This window comes from Zootoca vivipara, chromosome 7 (assembly GCF_965207765.1).
Source record: "Zootoca vivipara chromosome 7, rZooViv2.hap1.1, whole genome shotgun sequence".
Taxonomy (NCBI): Eukaryota; Metazoa; Chordata; class Lepidosauria; order Squamata; family Lacertidae; genus Zootoca; species Zootoca vivipara.
In genome coordinates, this window is record NC_142590.1 from 65,225,834 (window position 1) to 65,247,477 (window position 21,644).

Below are 21,644 nucleotides of genomic sequence, written 5' to 3' on the forward strand. Positions count from 1 at the left end.
CCAAATTTTACTACACAGCCAGACACTGATTTTCTATCCCTTAAATTTGCCCAATCGCTATCTGCCCAGCAAGTAAGCTGTGCTTGCCCTTCAGAAGACAATTCAAGGCAAAAATCTTTGGTGTATTGTAAATATCTCAAGACTCTTTGAATTCCTTTCCATGCATTTACACTAGGTTTTGAAGCTTCCCTGCTGAGTAAGTTAACAGCGTAAGCAATGTCTGGCCTGCTCCATTGCGAAAGGTACAATAAGCTTCCCAGAGCTGATTGAAAGATTTCAGGACGTTTGAACTCAGCACTATCCTTGAATTCACTTTCTTTTACAAAACCCATTTCCATAGGTGTTCTAACACCTGCACACTCTGCCATGCCAAACTTTTCCAACATTTGCAATATTTTGCCTTTTTGATTCAGCAAGAAACTGCCATTTTTGGTCCTATCTATCTGAACACCAAGATAGACCTTTACAGCACCAAGATTCTTAATTTTGAAGTGTTTACTTAACTCCTTGGCCAGCTTTTCCACCTGCTTTTGTGTCTTTGAAGTATAAATCAGGTCATCTACATAAACAAGCAAAGATTCTTGAGTGTCTCCTGAACCTCTGAAATATAAGCAGTTGTCAGCTTTACTCCTGCTAAAGCCAATGCTTACCAAAACATCATTTAGAAATTCATTCCAATTATGAGCTGACTGCTTGAGTCCATAAATTGACTTGTGTAACTTCCAAACTTGATTTGACCTATCACCTTTCAATCCTGGCGGTAGCTCCATATAAAGCTCTTCAGCTAGACCTGAATGAAGATAAGCAGTTGAGACATCAAAGTGATTCACGTTGAATCCTCTCTGAGCAGCAACCGCTAGGAGTACACGTAGAGTTTCACTCCTTGAAGTGGGCGCATAAATTTCGGAGTAGTGTACCCCTTTACTTTGTGAAAAACCCCGAGCTACAAGCCTCGCTTTGTACTCTGGTTTCCCTGTTACTGTTGTCTTTATTCTATACACCCACCGGCAACTTATTGCCTTGGTACCTTCTGGCAGTTTGGAGATGGAAAATACACCAAGCTCCTTCATAGAATTCAACTCTTTCTGCATGGCCTTGTGCCACCTGCTGGCCTCCTCCTGGGGTAATTGCTCAACCTCCTCAAAACTTTCAGGTTCGCAGTTCGCCAATCCTACCCAAACACTAATGGCTTGATACCTTTCTGGAGGTTTTCCTTTGTTTGTACGCTTGGAACGCCTTGGCAGCTCCTGCGATGCTCCATCAGTTGCCCCCTCTGACCCAGAATCACTGGTTGTCACCTGTTTGTCACTAGCAGTTGAAGGACTTTCTGATTCTGACTTTACTCGTCTCCCTTGCTGTACAGGTAAACCTACTGGGCTAGACGATTCTGACTTTTCAAACTTGTGTGAACTAGAAGGTTTCTCACCCTCATCCTCAGACTCAGATTCCTCAGCCTGTTCTGGAACTAATTCTCGCCTTGGGACCTGTGTCTGATCATTTTCATTTGACACATCAAATAGTATGTCAGAATTACCATGGATTCTATTCCAACCATCTTGTTCACAGAATTCAGCACTTCTGCTGATTGTGATTTTTGTTTGATTACCTCCTACATTTACAAATCTCCAACCTTTTGTGTTTGCTTGATAACCACAGAAAATCATTTCTTTAGATCTGGGATCACCTTTCTTGCGTTGTGCCCTAGGCACCAGCACATAAGCACGACATCCAAAAACTCTTAGATGGTCAATTTTTGGTTTCTTACCAAACAACATGAAGTAAGGAGTGTTGCCTACTGTGCTGTTGTACACTCTATTAAAGGAATAATTCGCATACAGCGCAGCCTCTGCCCCAAAACGCTGTGGTAATCCAGAATCAAACAGTAAAGCAGCAATGGCTTCTTGCAATGTTCGGAATTTTCTTTCCGCAACTGAGTTCTCCTGTGGTGAATAAGGATTGGTAAGTCTATGGACTATACCTTTCCGTTTTAACCATGTCGCTAGCGTGTGGTTCACATACTCCCCACCACGATCCGATTGTATCTTGCGCACCCTAGTGTCAAATTTACACTCTACTTCTTCAATCCAATCCATCAGAATTGATGCTGCTTGCGATTTTTCTTTCAGAAAGAAAACCCAACTGGCCCTTGAAAAATCATCCACTAAAATTTGCATAAATCTCGCACCTCCAAGGGAATTGACCGGAAAGGGTCCACACACATCTGTGTGTACTAGCTCAAAGGGTTTCTTGCTTACTCTATCAGATCTAGGGTAGTTACATGTCTTAACCTTAGAGTGTTTACAAGCACAACAATCCAAAAAATTCGAACAGGGTTTAAGGTTACACCCCTCAGCTAAATCTGGCATCTTGCTTACATACTTAAAGCATATATGAGCTAACCTTCTATGTAGTAAATGTGCACAACCTGTATGAGGAGCCTTATTTACACATTTAGCTTGTGCTTCACCTGTTGAACAGCTGCCTGCTGCCAACTGCTCTTGAGCTTCACCTGTTGAACAGCTGCCTGCTGTCAACTGCTCTTCATCCAAAACAAAAAGCCCTTCCTCACAGGGAATTTTAACTAGCTCCTTCCCCTGTTTTGAAATAGTGCACACATCTTTTTCAAACTCAACCTTAAAACCACTTTTTACCAGGCCTGACACACTCAAAAGTCCATTCTTCATTCCTGGAAGAACAAAAACAGGAAGGTTAGTTTGCAAACAATTAACATAAATGGTGCCTTTAAGGTTCATTTCTTGTTTGCTATTGTCTGCTATAGTCACAGTTTTTGCAACTGGTAAAGTCTTGCAGCTCCTAAGACTGCCACAAGATGTCGCCGGTATTAAACTGTGCGAAGCCCCACTGTCTATTACCCATTTCAAGGGTTGTGGGTTCCTTTTAGAGCTCTGTTGCACTACCATTGCAGACAGTCCCTTATCAGCAACTTCTCCCCCTCTGGGTCGTTGACTCTTGTAGTTCTCACGTTGTCTTCCTCTGTAGCTCTGGAAACTGGCCTTGGGTTGCTGAAACTCCTGTTGCTTTCCTGGGCACTTTGCTATTAGATGAAATCTGCTGCCACATCGAAAACATGACTTGCTGGCCACAGCAGACACTTGTGAGACTTCCTTACAGCTCTGCCTGCCAGTTCCCCCACGCTGGGAATTATCAGAACACCCAACACTCGGGGCATTAGGATTATCAATACGCTTTCGATGATATTGATACTCTTGCTCACACAATCTACCAGTCACATAATTCATATTCAGCTGGCCCTCTGGCAAAACTTGCAGAGTTAGAACTAAGTTTTCAAACCCTGCATGCAGGCTGCTAAGCAGAGTATAAACTTTAATATTTTCAGGAAAATTCACGCCTAGAGATGACAACTGGTTGAAGTAGTCGGTCATTTGTGATGTGTGCTCAACCACAATGTCCTCTGGCCTCAGTTTCAACTCATACAAAGCATGTATAATGTTCACCTTCTCTCCGGGCGTGGTTCTATGGTGAATACGCCTAAGGGCTTCCCAAATTTCAAATGCAGACCTTAAGTCTTCCACATAGGGCAGCTGAGAGTCATCTATCGATACCATTAACATGCATCTAGCTTTAGTATCCATTTTATCATGTTCTCTATTCTGAGCATGTGCAGCAGCCTGTTGCTCTGCTGTGGCATCTGCTGCAACAGCCACAATTGGCTTTCGCCTCTGGACATAGTCCGCCCAAACTTCTTTGGCTTCCAACCAGACTTGAGCCCTCTTAGACCACTGCACATAATTAGCAGAGTTCAGCTTTGGAAAGGGAACCTGGAAATTTTCTGCTGCCATTATTGGGGTCTATTGCCACCCCCTCTGAGTGCCCTTGCTTCTCTTCCCCCTTGGGATTTGCTTTACTCACTTTTCAGATGCTTCGAGCCTTCTCTGAAGCCTTTTAAACTTTTCCCCTCCGTGTCTTCACTAGCAATCTGCCACCGTCTTGTGTTTATTGGCAAAAAAACACAACGGGAGATCAAACTAGCCTTTTGCAGTTAATTAAAGCTGTAAGCCTTCACTTACACAGCTCTCTCGGATCCTCCCTTGTTTTATGGCTTGATTTACGACCAAGCAGGTCTTCTCACATCCGAAGCCACTTTCACTGCCTCCGAACACGATACAGCAATCAGCACATGAGAGTCCACAGCATTAGAATCCAAAACATAACTCAGTCCATAACCTAAAGAGATTTTCTGCACTGGTCCAGTAAAAACGCTTTTGCTGCGCTATACAGACCAGAAACAGTTCTCTTTGCAGAGCATTAAGCACAGCGGCTGGATTCTTCTTGTTGTAGAATTCTTGTAGCTTTGCAGCAGAAAACGACTCACCAAAGCTCAACTTTTGAAGACAGCTTTATTGCAGAAAAATAACAGAAACACCTCCAGAGCTTTCAGACATGATTGCTCCACACCCCACAGGCAAACAAAACAAACACTCTATATATACTGAGCATCTTAACAACTTAATGACTTAAATCACATGACCTTGCTAATTTGCCAGCGTCTCAGGTTTAAAGTCCTAACAAAACTCGTAGTGGTGGGGGAAGTAGCTCAGTAAAATGGCACCTACCAGGAAAGTCATGCCTTTTTAGTTGATGCTAAAACACCAACAATTATTTTAATAATTAAAACGAACAGGCAAAAGTGCGTTTTAGTGAATAAGACAGATTTTTAAAATCATCACCATCATTATCATCACACTCACAAAAATGGCATGCACTTGGTGTACCAGGAATGGGGAACCTATGGCCCTTTGGATACTGCTAGACTACAACACCCATCACCCCTCACCACTGGCCATGTTTGCTGAAACTGATGGCAGTAGGAGTCCAACAATATTGTTTATGGCGGGAGGTTCTCCATCTCCTAGTATAGATGTATGGAGATAGCCTCACTTGCGTGATAAAGAACAGCACATATTACAGCTAAGGGCTGTCTCCGTACCATCCTACTTTTTCAGACCCCAAACAGGGACATACGTCTTCTGAGATGATCTTCTGGGTGAGTCACATGACCCATGCCTTGCTCTTGCCACCCCCCAAAAGGCAAGGGCAAGGGTATGGCACTCAAAAGGGTTGCCGCAATCTTGCATGGGGCACTTAGCAGGTTTCTGGTGCTGTGTGTGTGGGGTCCCACTGGCATAAAGAGACTTAACATTTCCTTTCCTCCCCCCTGCACCCCCCCAACTCTGCTCTGCAGCGTCCCCAGCCCTTTGGAGGGTGCACATGGGGGCTGAAAGGAACAGGACAGGAAGAAGAACTTCTGTTCTGCAGGTAGAACTGCAGTGTTGTTTGATACAATCCCAAGTCAGATTTTCTGCAGAAAAAAAGATGGGAAAATCCTACAAAATGATGATAACGACATGTAGATGCCCTTAAAAAAAACGAGTTCCAAAAACATGATAATTTGGCTTGGTAATTTGGTGATTTGGTGTGGAAGAATTCTAAGATTTCCTGCTTTTAATAAGCACACCTTGAAAAAAATATGAAGAGTCCAGCTTCTTTTTCTGAGGAATAAGGTTGCCTACCATTGATGTGTTTTTATTTACTTATATTTTAATATCCACTTACACACAGTTCTCAATGTGATGTGAAATAAAAGCACCTTAAAACAATTAAACAATTAAAAATAAACACACAAATAACATATATCCCAATACTGTACAGAATAGACACCCATGGCAGAAACCCATTCATGTAGCTGGAACAAAAATGTCATCAATTGTTTCCAGAAAGTGTAGCCATTGGGCCCTTGCTGTATCTTGTCAGGAATACTGTAACACAGAGCAGGGCTTTCAGTGTGGCTGCCCCTGTTCAGAATTACTGTGGAGCAGGCCTCTGATAGCTTTGGAACTTGCAGAATAATCCCTCTCACAGACCACAGTGACCTAATAGGCGCATAAAAGATAAATGTGTGTTGGTTCCTCCTCTTGTATGGTTAGAGGAAGCTGGCCCAAGCCCTGAGAGAAGAAGGCATGTTGGGATTGTTGTTGAGCTGGATTTGTGGTAAATTTAGATCAATATGTCAGAACTTTTTGGATTGAAAAATTGGGCTTTTGTGATCAAAGATATCTGTGATCTTTGTTTGGAGTGTTTAGCAATTGAGATCCTAGATAATTAGCAGAGACAAATAAGGTAGGATTTTAGTTTTGAAAGCATACCCAAAGAACAATCCTCCTTGAATAGGAATATAGGAGAACACTGCCTTTCAATGATATATACATGGAACCAACAGCTAGCCCTAAAATTGATTATACCTTATCCTGGAAGCCCAAAAAATTATTTGTGTAGCTAACTGATGAACAGATGTTGTGTCTGACTAATAGCCTTTGCTGTGGCTTAATGACTCAGGATTTTGTTTTTGTCATTTAAATACATCTGGAATCTAAAAACTGGCTGGCTGATACTTCTGCCCACCCCCACCCCCTTTTATATATTTTCAAGAATGCAAAACAAGAATCAAAGGAAAAATAAAAACCCAGAACAATAAAGCACCTCTGCCTTGAAAAAAACAAGGGCATTGTCATGTAGGAATCCTATCAGTATGCAGATTTGGTGCACAAGACCTCAAGTATTTTCAGGTGCTTGAGGCACTTATAGTAGTGCTGCATGAACTTTGTGTTTTGTCCATTAAGACCAGAGCTTTTAGTGTGATGATACCTGCCCTTCAAAATGTGCTTGCAATGAACAACAGGCAGAGACATACAATATGGCATTTTGGTGCCTGCTTAACATATACCTGTTCTCCCAAGCTTTCCCTGAGAGGTGATCTATCTATATTGATGTACTAATTGTAGTTACAGGCCGTGTTGGTCTGCTGTAGATGAAACAAAATAAAAAAATTCCTTCCAGTAGCACCTTGAAGACCAACTAAGTTTGTTATTGGTATGAGCTTTTGTGTGTGCATGCATGTAGTGGCGCTAGGGATGCAGGTGGCACTGTGGTCTAAACCACAGAGCCTAGGGCTTGCTGATCAGAAGCTCGGCGGTTCGAATCCCCGCGACAGGGTGAGCTCCCATTGTTTGGTCCCAGCTCCTGCCAACCTAGCAGTCTGAAAGCACATCAAAGTACAGTGGTACCTCAGGTTACAAACGCTTCAGGTTACAAACACTTCAGGTTACAGATTCTGCTAACCCAGAAATAGTACCTCAGGTTAAGAACTTTGCTTCAGGATGAGAACAGAAATCGTGCTCTGGCTGCGCGGCAGCTGCAGGAGGCCCCATTAGCTAAAGTGGTGCTTCAGGTTAAGAACAGTTTCAGGTTAAGAACGGACCTCCAGAACGAATTAAGTTCTTAACCAGAGGTACCACTGTAGATAAATAGGTACCGCTCCGGCGGGAAGGTAAATGGCATTTCCATGCGCTGCTCTAGTTCGCCAGAAGCGGCTTAGTCATGCTGGCCACATGAACCGGAAGCTGTCTACAGACAAACGCCGGCTCCCTCAGCTATAGAACAAGATGAGCGCCGCAACCCCAGAGTCATCCGCAACTGTCTGGACCTAATGGTCAGGGGTACCTTTACCTTTATCTTTAAGGTGCTACTGGAAAGTTTTTTTGTTTGTTTGTTTCGATATACTAATTGGTTTACCCTGTATTCTGCAGTGTAGGTGATAATGGAAATGGTTGCAAATAAATAAATAAATAGGTGGTCGCCCCTGGGCTGTCATGTAGTAAATCCTCTGAAATGGATGCAAGTCAGTGTTGTGACACCATGTGCATTACTTTTTTAAAAAAATCTGCCTTACTAGACCTAATGACATAAATTAAGACAACTTGTGTATTTTTATGTATTCAGTTAGCAGCAGAGCAGGATTATGCAGCTTTCAAATTAAAGCAAAATACCGTACATTTCTGAAATATATTCCACAATGTGCAAATTAGGTGGGCTGGCTGTATAGTTGAGGCAGAGGGCACCAAAGTTTCTTTCTACCTTACAGGATGGCTTGGCTCAAATCAATGTTTTGCAGGCTTCTGGTGAGACATTTGTTTTTGATTACATTAAACTGAGCTGTCTTGAAATATTTTTCATTGGTAACTGAAAATATAAAATCATTTTGCAAATGGCTCAAGTGATTATGATCAGTACCTACCTACTGAAAATTAGTAGTCATGTATCGAATGGGCATAATTTTTAATCTAGATGGTTATGGTACGGTAATTCCTATATATGTCTAACCCCATTTAATTTGGATTTCTTCAACTCTTTGTCATATCAGTACCTGCTGTTATTTTTGTCCTGGACTGTTGTTCTAGGATTGAGTTATTTAGTGTTTTAAATACAAGATAAATACCTTAATGTGTGTGTGTGTGTGTGTGTGTGTGTGTGTGTGTGTGTGTGTAAACAGAATCATGCGAGTGAAAATCCATTGCATGAGTGGATGGGCACAACTGGACACCTCTGTATGTATTTATGAAAGGGAAAATGCAAGTATAATTGGAGAAATGTTGCAGTATATAACAGCTTTGTGGGGATATTTGATATAGAAACAGTATGGAAGAAAGAGTTCAATCCTAACCCACTTTCCAAGTCATAGTCCCAAGCATGGTCTCTTCCCTGAATCCCACCCTGTTCTCCTCCTGGCATGGCTGCTTTTTGTTAAGACATAAAGGTCCTATGCATGCTATTTTTTTAAAAAATGCCACCAACGCAACATTTTTTGTCCTCAGAATGTAGACTATTTTGAGTAAATTACAGCACTGTAGTCTGTAATAGTTGTGCAATAGAGCTGCACTGGTTGATGTCAAAACCTAAGACATTACTGCTAAACTGAAAATATGTTGAATTGGTTTAACTTGTGAGCTCTGCTCTATACTTGAAAGGTCTGCAAACATCTTATCATGAGATTTTGCACACTCTGTGTGCATTATGCTGGTAAAGACTATTATGGGATATGCAGGTAGCAACACCAGTTAAGGTTGCTTTATGACTTACTTTCAAATATCAAATTTTAATCCTAGTTATTTGCCTAAGAGTACATATTCCTTTTAGAATTCTATGGACTAATGGTGAATTCATTCTCTCCCCCCCCCTTATATGCAATAGAGGGAGATCTTAAAAAGACACTGTCACATATAGTTTGAACCAAAGCTTTGTTTGGAAACAGGACAGTCCTTTGCTTGAGGCTACCTCCAGTCAGATTGGACAGTAGTGGTCGAGACTAGAGGAACAAATAGTCTGATCTGTTATACGGCAATGTTTTAATTTTTCTCCATGAATGTGTTCATAGCTGCCAAGTTTTCCCCTTTCTCGCGAGGAAGCCTATTCAGCATAATGGAAAATCCCTTAAAAAAAGGGATAACTTGGCAGCTATGGAATGTGTTCTTAAAGCCTTTCGAGTATTGGTCATATTTAAATGCATTAATTTCCTACATTGTCTTGCCGCATCCTAATTTGATTCTCATTGGAACTCTATGTAGTCTGCAGCACTTTGATAACACAAAAACCATGCGGACTACTATTGTAAACAGGTTTATACATTTCGGGTATGACAAAAAAAACACCCAAGAGTGTGAAACAAAAATATGTGGGCAATCTACCCTCCACCCTCAGAACCACCTGGCATATACTTTAAAATAAGCACATCAGCTGAAATTGAGATATGTACACTAATGACCTGTATGCAGACAAAGGAGATAAATTTGCACACAAACTGTAATTCAACCGCCCCAGGGAGGTTAGCAAACCAGCACTGATTATGGCAATCAGCCTTTGCTCATGTACTTTTATTGTTATCCTCAAAACAGCATATATTCAGATATACCAAGTAGGACGAATGAGCTCAAAATATGCAGCAAACTGTTTCAGCTTTGGATTTACGTTAAAACTAAAACACATCTAACCTGCTGATATATACTGTCAAATCAGACTATGTTGTAAACGTGGTTTTGCTTTACCATATTTTTTTCAGAGCTGGTTAAAAACCTATGGTTATCTGCTTCCTTCTGACATCCGAATGTCTGCTCTGCACTCAGGAAAAGTTATGCAGTCTGCAGTCACCACTATGCAGCAGTTTTATGGCATCCCTGTGACAGGAGTGTTGGACCCAACGACAATTGAGTAAGAGTTACCGTTGTAAACAGTTGAAAGCATTGTATTCACCAAAATCATCATTAATTGCTTAATGAAATCCTGTATAATGCATAAATTCACTTTGCGCTTATATATTCTCTGGAACAGAACATGTCTCTGACTCCCAGCTCAAATGGCCAACCAAGGCCCATTTCTTGCTAAATAAAGTTAACTGGAAATGAACTGGAAATCAACTAACATAATCCATGTTAAATCCAAAATAAGAGTGTTCATACAGGGATTTGTGGTGGTTTAACTAAATTGATTTAACAACTGGAACACTGTGCATCACAGAGACATGCAAAAACAACATTGTGTGCATTGAATAATATAACCATTATTGGGTTTTGTCTAAATCCCATATATACAGAGGTATTGCAGTTCTATATCTTAAACCATTCTATATTCTGGAAGATATGCTATTTCAAAATGCGTCTCTGACATAATCTGAGCCTGATCTTTACTGATTTACGTAGTGCCAAACTAACGAGCACACGATTTTTCTTGCAGAAATAAGTAGCAGAGCAGGACGGTCAGGGCCGTCTTAAGCATATCTGGCGCCCTGGTGCCGTGGTGTGAATATCCCTCTGGCGCCCCCCGCCCCGTTTCCCAGCGCGGCTGTCTGGTGGGCACAGTGTGTAGCGCGGCTGCCACAGGCTCAGCAGTGCGGCACCCCCTGACGGCTGTGCGCCCTGGCGCCCTGCGCCACCCAGCCTTGCCCTAGGGCCGGCCCTGAGGACGGTTGTGGGGAGCAATGGTCCATATTGGAACCCTTGCACAGAACGAAGAGTTCTTTAGCCCTCTATTGCACTGTAATTGCAATCTGGAACAGGGGAACCCCATTCCTGCAATTTACGTGGGCAGAGGAGCGTTAGCTACTTCTGCAAGAAAAATCACACATTAAGAGCAAATAGTTTGGCTCTTATATACACATAGTTATATGAATGTCAGCTTTCCTCCCTTCCTGCTCCCTACAGCTCAGAATATAGGTAACTGATTGGTAAATGTATTGGTATTTTTACTTTTGTCTAATCTATAATGGATCCAACTTATTGTTAAAATATTGTTTTAAGCTCCCTCCCCACTTTCCTGAGTGATTTGGAAGTTCCAGAGACAGGTTTTTGTTTTTGCAGTTTTCCTGTGAAGAAAGAGAACCCTGAAAATGTGTGGTGGCAAAGGATAGGAGAAACTGCATGCATGAATGTGGCACTAGTTCTTAAACATCTTCAGTCTCCAAAAGCAACAGCAAACCCTCAAACCCTCTTTATACCCTACTTCAAAAACTCTAAAAGCTCTTTTTTCTGGCCCAGTTCAAGCTGCCCTTTTCTTTATTCCATTTCAGTGCCTGCCCTCCGGGTGTAGGCAGGCAGGTGTAATCTGCATTCCGAGCTTATCTTGGTTGCCCATTAATTAGCATTCATTATTTGTAGCTGAACCACCAAACAGGACAGCCTAGCTCATAGCCATGTCATTTAGCATATTTCCCAGACTCACAAGGGAATATTTCACTTTCCAGGTGGATGAAAAAGCCTCGCTGTGGTGTTCCTGATCATCCCCACCTAAGCCATAGACGAAGGAGCAAGCGATATGCACTAACCGGACAAAAGTGGAGGCAGAAGCATATCACATACAGGTGTGTATAATGCAGTATTTTAAAGTTCAATACATAGATATTCAACTGAGTTCTATAGGGTGTGTATGCGCGTTTGTATGTGTAACAATGTTACGTAGCAATCAATTTCCCTAGGTAATTTTGACTTATTTAATAGTCTGCTACCTGCAAAATGCCCAGGGTACACATTTTCAGTAGGGATAAGCAATTGGAGTCACCTAGGCCAAATCTCTTCCCTTCAGAGTTACTGCCTGCTCCCAAATTGCCCCAGAAGACATGTGACAGGAGTGGCAAGTCAAACCACTGTTTCCCAGCTTCTGTTTCCTATCAATAAAATGAAAATACAAACAATTACTGAAGCAGTATATTATATTGTATTATATTAGTAACCATAGCGTAAGTCATGGGTTTGAGCCCCATGTCGGGCAAAAGATTCCTGCATTGCAGGGGCTTGGACTGGATGACCCTTGTGGGCCCTTCCAACTCTACTGTTCTGTAATTCTAAGCATTCACACAGAAATGATATAACTCTTAAAAATATTTTTGTGTTCATACTTATGAAATTGTGCTGCCTCCACTGTCAGAGGTCGGAAGGTTGGTGGTTCGAATCCCCGCGACAGTGTGAGCTCCCATTGCTCTGTCCCAGCTCCTGCCAACCTAGCAGTTCGAAAGCACGTCAAAGTGCAAGTAGATAAATGGGTACCACTGTGGTGGGAAGGTAAAACAGCATTTCTGTGCGCTCTGGTTTCCATCACAGTGTCCTGTGCACCAGAAGCGGTTTAGTCATGCTGGCCACATGACCTGGAAAGCCGTCTATGGACAAATGCTGGCTCCCTTGGCCTGAAAGTGAGATGAGCACCGCAACCCCATAGTCGCCTTTGATTGGACTTAACAGTCCAGGGGTCCTTTACCTTTTCCTTTACCTGCATACATATTTTTTTTGCTTACATTTTTTGGATATAATTAGTCAGACTTTTTGTTAAAAAACAACACAATGAGTGACTTGGACATAAGTGGGCATTCAATGCAGTAGGTAGTGCGATGCAGGCAAAGCTTGACTGGGTCAGAACTGCTAAATTCCATGTACTGTATAAAATTAGCTTAAAATGGATTTCTCCTTCATTGCTAACTGCAAAGGAATTTATAAGTAAAAAGACAACAGGGTCTTTTCTTTCTTTAAAGCCCTTTAATCATTTATTTTTGCTATCTTTAATCTGATGTCTGACACACTTACTCCCTCTAAACTTAGCTGAAAAGGTGACTTTGTTAGTTATTTTATCTTAATTTATTCCAACCTTGCAAGATGGAAGTGACTGCAAAGTCTGCTTCAGGGAGAATGCTACATTTCAGTCTGCCTAAGTGATGAATTTCAATAGATGATGGTATTTTTAGCTTACTTTATTTTTAAAAAAGTAGGAACCAAAAGTTCCATGTTAAAATTGGACTTAAATTAGGCTCTCCATTCTCCTGTATTCTTTGCTTAGTTATTGGTAGAATATCTATGAATGTATTCCTTTGTGTGTGTTGCCCCTTTCATTGAAGTAAATGGGGAAATCCCTTTGAAGTATGACAGCACTATATGCACCTTTACAGTTTGCCAATTCCTTCCTGGACCTCCAAGCATGCAGCAATATGGCTTCACCACACTTCTCTCAAGCTTGCTGTGGCACAAACAGAGAGTGTTGTTTTCCTGTTTGTTACTCTGGATTGGGATAAAAGTGGACAAATTGAACACAAATTGAACACTGTCCAAGAGCCAGAGATTCATACAGATTTTCTGTACTGGTGTTCTTAAAGCAACAGATAGAGAATTGGGATTCTTCAAGATTTGGGATTCTTTAAGATACTTGGGCATCTGAAAGACTTTGTACACACCTCTAGTATGGACACGGCTATCAATCTAATGATAGCTGCTACGGTAACAATATCCTTCTTTTAGAAAAGAAATAGATTGCTCCACCTCTCTTGGGTTGTGTTCAGGTTTAGAATCATAGAGTGGTGGCCAGGAGCAAAAGAGGACAGGGCCTCTGCACCTTTACACCTGCTGAAATTTAGTCTTCTATACAATTATCAAAAGTGCTGAACCCCTGCTTTCTTTTGCATCTGGCCACCCTAAACTCATCATGTAGTCTAGGACAAGCACTAGACTACAGTTTCATGCAAAAGTGCTTACTTACTGTTTGTAACGCATTGGTGCTCCTGGAAATATATGTCTACGTTTGTTATTTATTTGTGCATGCTTTATGTTGTTTATGGGACAGCATTAAACGACATCAGCCCACATGTGCAACTGGCTTCCACTCCATGTGCAACACAAACAGGACTTCCATTCCATTTCCTTCCCTGTATCTCTTCCCCCACAAATATACTATGGAGGTTGAGGAATCCTGCTGAGCCGTCTTTCCATATCAGCAGTCTGATGTGCCAAAACAGGGAACTGTTGTTATGAAATCTGCTTTGTGAAATAATACTACAGTAAAACATTGTTTGTCACGTCATTTGTTTTGGTATTGTGTGTTTGCAAAAAGCGTGCTAGAATGTCCCTGTTTTCTGAGGAATGTTGGAGGGTATGTGTTTGTAAAAAAAATTTGCCATCTTGTATGCATTAACATAGAGTGATACAGATTTTACAGAAATGTTTGTATTTAAAACTATTTGGAATTTTTTAATGCAAATTAGGGTTACAGTATTTGCATAAGTCAATTTGTATTGGAACATTTTCTGATGCCCTAGACCCGAGCATGATCTAATTTAGTACTATTATTATTTTACTTGCATTTAGTAAACCAGAGATGGCTAAGCTCTGACTTTCTGGATGTTGCTCAACTATAGGTCCCAAAACTTAAGATAATAGCAATGAAAATAATTAATTACAATACAACCTTGAGACTGCTAAACTTGCCTAATACTGCATTTGCAGTTGGAAAAATAGAGCTCCGGACCCCACGTCACCGTTTATATGGAGACAAACTTTTCCTTTTAGTTGCCTTGATAGTCAGCTATTGATGTTAGTCCCCTTTTGATAATTCCATGTACAACAATTTCATCCTGCAGTATTTCACAATTTTATCTGAAAATGTGGTAGCTGCTTTTTAAGGTAACTAGAGACTGACAACTGCTAATGTATAGCCATGCTTCCCTCTAGTGGTTGATACTAGTGACTACAATCAATTTTTAAGTGCTGGTGCTGTGTTTTAAACGTTTTCGGACTTTGCTTTGGTTTCTGTGTTTATTCTTTTAGTTAGGAACTCTTGGCCATGCCATGGAACATTAATTATTGCTGAGGATTCAAAGATATGGAGGTGTGACCATGTCTGTTGTTGGCTCTGCCCTTTGTGGGCAGAGTGTGTCCCAGAGATTATGCCTATTAACAGTTGTCCATGAATGCATGGGAGCTAACAAAGGCTGGAAGTCAACATGGTTCTATAGCAATCGTTCCATCAGCACAAACATTTCAGTTTGTGAGGTGGAACACTCTCCGGCCTCTTTCTGTTCTGGTGGTTCTCCTGTCTCCCACAGAACCAAATGGGGGGTAGGGGGGTGGGGGAGAGGAGGGAAGACCCATTGCACTAGTGGCACTTCTTGTGCTGACTGCTCCTAATGCAACTGCTTGGTTTAATCCAGGCCAGAATATTTTAATGGGAAGTCTAAAATAAAATATTATAGAGTCAAACTGATAAATTGTAGTTACAGGGAGGTAGCTGTGTTGGTCTGACGTAGTCGAAACAAAATTAAAAATTTCAATAAATAAATAAATTTAAGTGCTGCTGGAAGGAATTTTGATAAATTGTAATTATTTTTAATTAAAATTAATTGCAATCTAAGGGCCATTACGGAGCCAATCCTTTTCATTTCAGGTCCAAAGAATGTTGGCCATGTTGATAAAATAGGAGTTTCCACCCTGAAGGGTTATGAAGTTGGCTTGTTGAACAAACCATGCTTTAAGGTTCAGTTGTATTGCAAAGCTATGATTAAACAAACAAACAAACAAACAAACAAAAAAGGAGTGAAAACCTCTGACCTATAGCTATGTCAGAGGAGGAGGTGAGAGTTACTCATCTGAGTCTCAGAAAACTTGTTCCTGTAACCATAGTTTATTATGTCATCTATCCTTTCTCTCTTGTAATTCACTGTACCTTACTTTGCATGTGAGGTGATTTCCCACTCTCCCTTTCCTGTCATCTAACATTGTTTTTATCAGCATTTTTTTTATTTCTGTCTTTCTGGTTTTCCTAAATCTATCAACATTCTTATCCTTTACTGTACTGACATTACTCTAGTTCTGTGATATCCTGTGGTTAAATCATCTGTGCTGATCACAGTATTCTAGATGAAGGCAATCCATTGATTTTGTACAATGGTGTAACATTTCATATGCCTTTTCCATCCCACACATTATCAATGGCAACATGCTTTTTAGACTAGAGTCTGCTAAGATCCCTGAGTCAGTCACTTTTACCCATGTAAGAAGCAAATGGTACTAATACTAGATTCTGCAGTAGTTGTGGACAGATTTGAGCATTGCGGTTGGACGGGATGCTAAGCAGTTACACTATAGAGACAGTTCTGTATTACATATGGGGATTATCTGGGATTAATTCCACCAAGTGACCACACTGACAAGCTGATTGGCTTTCTGTATAGCAGCTTGTGAAGTTTATCCCACTGCCAGGTTTGCTGCTGTGTAGGGTTTTGAATAGAGATATGATGTATCGGGGCCTCTAAAATATATCCAAATAGGTTCCTGTTTCTGGACTGAGACAACATTGCAAGGAGAGGTTACACTGAATCAACTTGCCCAGTCTCCAGTATTCAAAAATGCTTTGCCAGCACAGCCTTCATAATTTGCATGATTAGGAAATACTGTAAAGGTATATTTCTATGTCCAAAACACTTCCCGTATGCCCAGTTGGGAGCTCAGGAACCTGCCATCTGACCAAGCCTTGAGTACAGTATTCATATTCAGAGGACAGTAAATGGGTCTTATTAGTGGTGGCCTTGTTGTTTTGGATTAGCTGTTGGAATGCAATACTTTTAAGCCATTACGTTTTCTGAATTTTGTTTTAAAACCCTCTAGTTATTATTTATTATGTAGGAAATATTTGTAAACCTCATAATGTGTACCGTAATGTGTACTCAAAAGATATCAAAGTGCTCAAAATGTAGTATTACGGTTGTGTTGATCTGAGTCCTGAAACATGTTTGTTAACATCAGAGAATACGAAATTCTCTGAATGAATCCTCCTAAATAAACCCCTTCTCATCTTCTTCACAGTGTTCACAACTACACCCCCAAGGTTGGAGAGCTTGATACAAGGAAAGCCATCCGGCAAGCATTTGATGTTTGGCAGAGGGTGACTCCGCTCACCTTTGAAGAAGTTCCTTACCATGAAATTAAAAGTGACAGAAAAGAGGCAGACATTATGATATTTTTTGCTTCTGGTTTCCATGGTGACAGCTCTCCTTTTGATGGGGAGGGTGGATTCCTAGCCCATGCTTATTTTCCTGGACCAGGGATAGGAGGTGATACTCATTTTGATTCAGATGAACCATGGACACTGGGAAATTCTAACCATGATGGTAAGATGACATGGGGTTTTTATAACAGTATTTTTAATATGATATTTCATGAGGCAGTTGGCTTAGAGAAAGGAAGAGGTGTCATCACAGGACTTCCTGTAAGAATGTGGTCCAAAGTTTGGTGATACTGAGGTGAACAAAAATCCATGCTCCCCACTCCCCCCCCCAAGGCTAGAAGAACATGAGTTTGCCCTCCAAAAAATAATGCCAGTTTTGCTTATAAATCAAAAGCAATATGAACCGGCAGATTAAATTTAAATGGCACTCTGATCTAGCTGCCTGAGAAACTAGAACAATTCTCAGTAAAAAGGGAAAAGAGAGAGAGAAAATTAATTGGTGAAATTAAGTTTACACAAAAAGATTAATTATTGTAAGTACTAAGTAGTTATGACATCAAATGTTTCAGATGCATTTGAGAGCCAACCTGCACTAAATTACACAGATCTGCACTCAATTACACAGACATTTGAACAGGATGTACATTTCTAACACCCTACATAAAGGTAAAGGGGTAAAGGGGCCCCTGACCATCAGGTCCAGTCGTGTCCGACTCTGGGGTTGCGGTGCTCATCTTGCAGTGCTCATCACGAGGGAGCCGGCGTTTGTCCGCAGACAGCTTCAGAAGCAGACAAAGCTGCTTCTGGCGAACCAGAGCAGCACACGGAAATGCCGTTTACCTTCCTGCCGCAGCAGTCCCTATTTATCTACTTGCACTTTGATGTGCTTTTGAACTGCTAGGTGGGCAGGAGCTGGGACCGAGCAATGGGAGCTCACCCCGTTGCAGGGATTCGAACCGCCGAGCTTCTGATCAGCAAGCCCTAGGCGCTGTGGTTTAACCCACAGCGCCACCAGTCCAAATAGAAGAAGGAATTTCTGGATTTGGGGACCTGTGTCTACCCTAGGTGGACTTTAGGCATGTGCAATCTGTTCAAACATCATTCTTGTGCATCAATGTTCAGAAGACTCTTGGGGTAAAACAACCCATTAGTTGGAGCAAAAAGGCCCATTGATGGCACAAAAGACTGTTGTCCTATCTGGGTTCACATAAATTTCAAGTGATTCTGTAGCCCAGGGTCTGATGATAGCATCTTTTGCAGAGACCATTCTGTGCAGTGATGTTTTTTCAGTAAAGTCCGTGCTATAAATACAATTATTATTTATTTAACAAGGCTTCACTGTGAAATGTTCTCCTCTAATTATGCTGATTATGTGGGAAATACAAATCTTTTAAATCCCAGTATATTCTTCAAGTAGGTAATACCACAGTATGAAGCCACCCACCCTCTGAGGCTGTTACCCAGAGGCTGGGGGGAAATAATTGGATGTAGAGTGCTCAGCTGTGACGAGGGTACTTGGAGAAAATAGATACAGTACTTGATGGTTTCAGGGATTTTGTTAAAACAATGGTTCTCAGAAGTCTCTCTCTCTCTATATATATTTGTACCGATTCTTCTGATTTTGTATTATTGTTCCCCACCACAGTATTTTTCTGGTTTCGTGTGGTGTGATGAGGTTGCCTTATTCCACTGTATAAATTACATGTTGTTGTTTAGTCGTTTAGTCGTGTCCGACTCTTCGTGACCCCATGGACCATAGCACGCCAGGCACTCCTGTCTTGCGCTGCCTCCCGCAGTTTGGTCAAACTCATGTGCGTAGCATCGAGAACACTGTCCAACCATCTTGTCCTCTGTCGTCCCCTTCTCCTAGTGCCCTCAATCTTTCCCAACATCAGGGTCTTTTCCAAGGATTCTTCTCTTCTCATGAAGTGGCCAAAGTATTGGAGCCTCAGCTTCACGATCTTCGTATCAGATCATTGTGAAGTTGCCATTTCTCAGCTACCTAGAGTTAATGAGAACACATCCTATTTTACCACCCATTACCATTTTTAAAATATTTTGTACGCCCCAGTCCTAAGCATCTTACTTTGGTGCCTCTCCCAGTAAGCAGGGAGCCCTTCATGTTTAATTATTGTAAATGAAAATGTATTTTTAAAGATTAGAGAGAAGGCAGAACAGATATGGAACAACTGCACAGCAAAATAAACTACAGATTCAGAGTTGTTAAGATGCATTGGTTAACTCCTATATGCCATCCTGGTTGAGACAGAGGTGCCCCCCCCCCCATGATAAAGTAGACTTTCAAAATCTGTATCCCAGGCAGGTGAACCCTTGTCCTCAATTTCCTCAAATAATGTCCTTTCAAAACTGGCAGTGTAGTCCCTTTCTCCCTTGCTTTGAAAATTATACTGATTACCAAATCATACTTCTTTAGCCCTCACCACTTCCATCAGCTATACAGCCAAACATATAGGGAAGGGGTGTAGCTCAGTGGTAAAACAGCTCCAGGTTCTGCTAGTACAGACTCCTGCTGGAAATATTGGAGAGCACTCAGTGATACTGAACTAGATGGAACAATGGTCTCACTCAGTATAATGCAGATTTTGATGGTCCTGAAACTAGATCCACAGCATGCTGAATCCTGGGCATTGACGTTTGCATTGATTTTATGTAAATAAAATCAATTTTATATAAAATTGATTTTATATAAATATATATATGCAGGCTGTTGTTGGTGTGTCAGGTATAGGGATTTATTTGATTAACCTGACTGCTGGTGACCTGAGATGAATTCTGGATCACTTAGTATTTTTGAAAGGTGGTAAAAAGCATGAAAAGCCCAGTGTGTAATTAGGGGCTCCAGGTGCTCTGCAACAAAATTGTTCTTTTACACAAACCAGTAATTTAATGTATTATTATTAGCATCTCATGAACAATTGGGTACAGAGAAATTCTGGGCCTCTGCAGCCCCTTTCTATAACTCAAGATGGCTCTGCTTCACCCATAATGCCCCAAGGACTGCTGATTGGGGGTGGTATCCTAACTAAGGCTGTGTAAACCATTTACTCAGCACTCACTATGTTTCCGGTGCTAGGCTATAATTCCATGTTCACATGGCATTATCCAAAATGCATTTTGTATCTTGTGCTTTGCCATGAAATATTACTGTCTGATGTGTTTTTTTCTCAAATCAACCTCTCTCTGACTGGAATCCTTAAATCATTCCTAATTCGTCTCTAGCCAAGCTGTGAAACACCTTGGCATACAAATCTGAAACAAATGAAGCCATGAAGCTGTACTAATGTGAACAGCTGGGGCGGGGGGGGGGGGGGAGAGCTGTGACAGCAGGGGTATTGAGGGGGGGCACTCACTGCAGTCTGAGGCAGTAATGTCAGCACCCCCAAACTATACTTGGAGAAGTCCATTGATGTTATTGAGTCTATTCGTAGTATGATTTAATTGGGTACCACACCACATGATTTAGATAAGGCTGATCCACGTTTTGCCTAAATTCAGATAGCAACTGTATTTTAGTCAAACATTGTACAGGTTCTGTACTGCAAGAACTAAAAAGGACAGTCACTAGTGACAAAATATATGCCCATGCCTTGACGCTATACTAAATTACAAGCTTTTCTTCAGACCTTACCGCACCTTTCAGGTGACACGCCAGTTTTTTTGCAGTTCCTAAACAATTTTGATTTCTCAGGTTGTTTTAAGATCTGCTCTTAGAACTCTCCTCTGTTGCCTTTCTGAAAATCAGGCAGCTATTACTACAGGGAAAAAAATTGACCTAAGTGGATGAAACCATTTCAACATTCTATCCACTTTCTTTTATCTACTTTGCTATATTATCAGCTTTGCTATCCTATTAAAGGGGCTCATCTAATCTTTGCCATCATATTAAAACTATCTCCCTTCTGTCATTCCTACTTGTTTAGACCCCGATCACATGTTGGTTTCATTTCTCTTACTTTTCAACGTGCTGCTACACGATTAGGACTGCCTTTCACTTATTTTCAACTTACAGAACTGAAATGAAGAGTGTCTCATTAGTAATATTGTTGTCATGCTGGCAAAGCTTAATTTAATAACAAAGTAGGGCAGTTATAGACAGATTAGGATCAGCCACATTTTACTTTAAATAATCATGGTTTTGTTGTCATTACTCTCAACCACACATGTGATTTATTTTATGGCCTACTTGTTTAATAACCTTGTCTTTATTTATCAGATTACTCCTGTTTTGACCGCTAACCACCCTTCACTCTTTGAGGACATTCATTTTCATGTTGATAAGAATCAGTCCTCCCTATTTCCCAAATGTAACTGTTGTACTGTTTGTAACTGTTTATTTGATTTTATTTGCTCTGATCCCAAGACTCCAAATGGATTTTTAAAGGCATAATTTTGTACCAAAAAACAGAATTCCAAAATCCATAGCCACTAAACTTCTAATACCCTTTGCCTCAGTCCTTTGCTTCATGAGATGTACTTGAGCAACAAAGCCATTTGGTACAACA

The 21,644-nt window shown here is 41.0% G+C and overlaps 1 protein-coding gene across 2 annotated transcripts in view; it reads left to right on the plus strand.

Annotated features, from left to right (window-relative positions):
* MMP24 (matrix metallopeptidase 24) overlaps positions 1-21,644 on the plus strand; it is a 41,881-nt gene that overhangs the window by 10,327 nt on the left and 9,910 nt on the right. The window contains exons 2-4 of one of the 2 annotated variants that reach the window (XM_088673427.1): positions 9,932-10,080; positions 11,609-11,725; positions 16,980-17,284. In XM_088673427.1, the coding sequence (XP_088529553.1) occupies positions 9,932-10,080; positions 11,609-11,725; positions 16,980-17,284 (571 nt within the window). Of the gene's footprint in view, positions 1-9,931; positions 10,081-11,608; positions 11,726-16,979; positions 17,285-21,644 lie in introns of those variants that run through there. The other variant, XM_035122195.3, reaches the window with a different exon arrangement.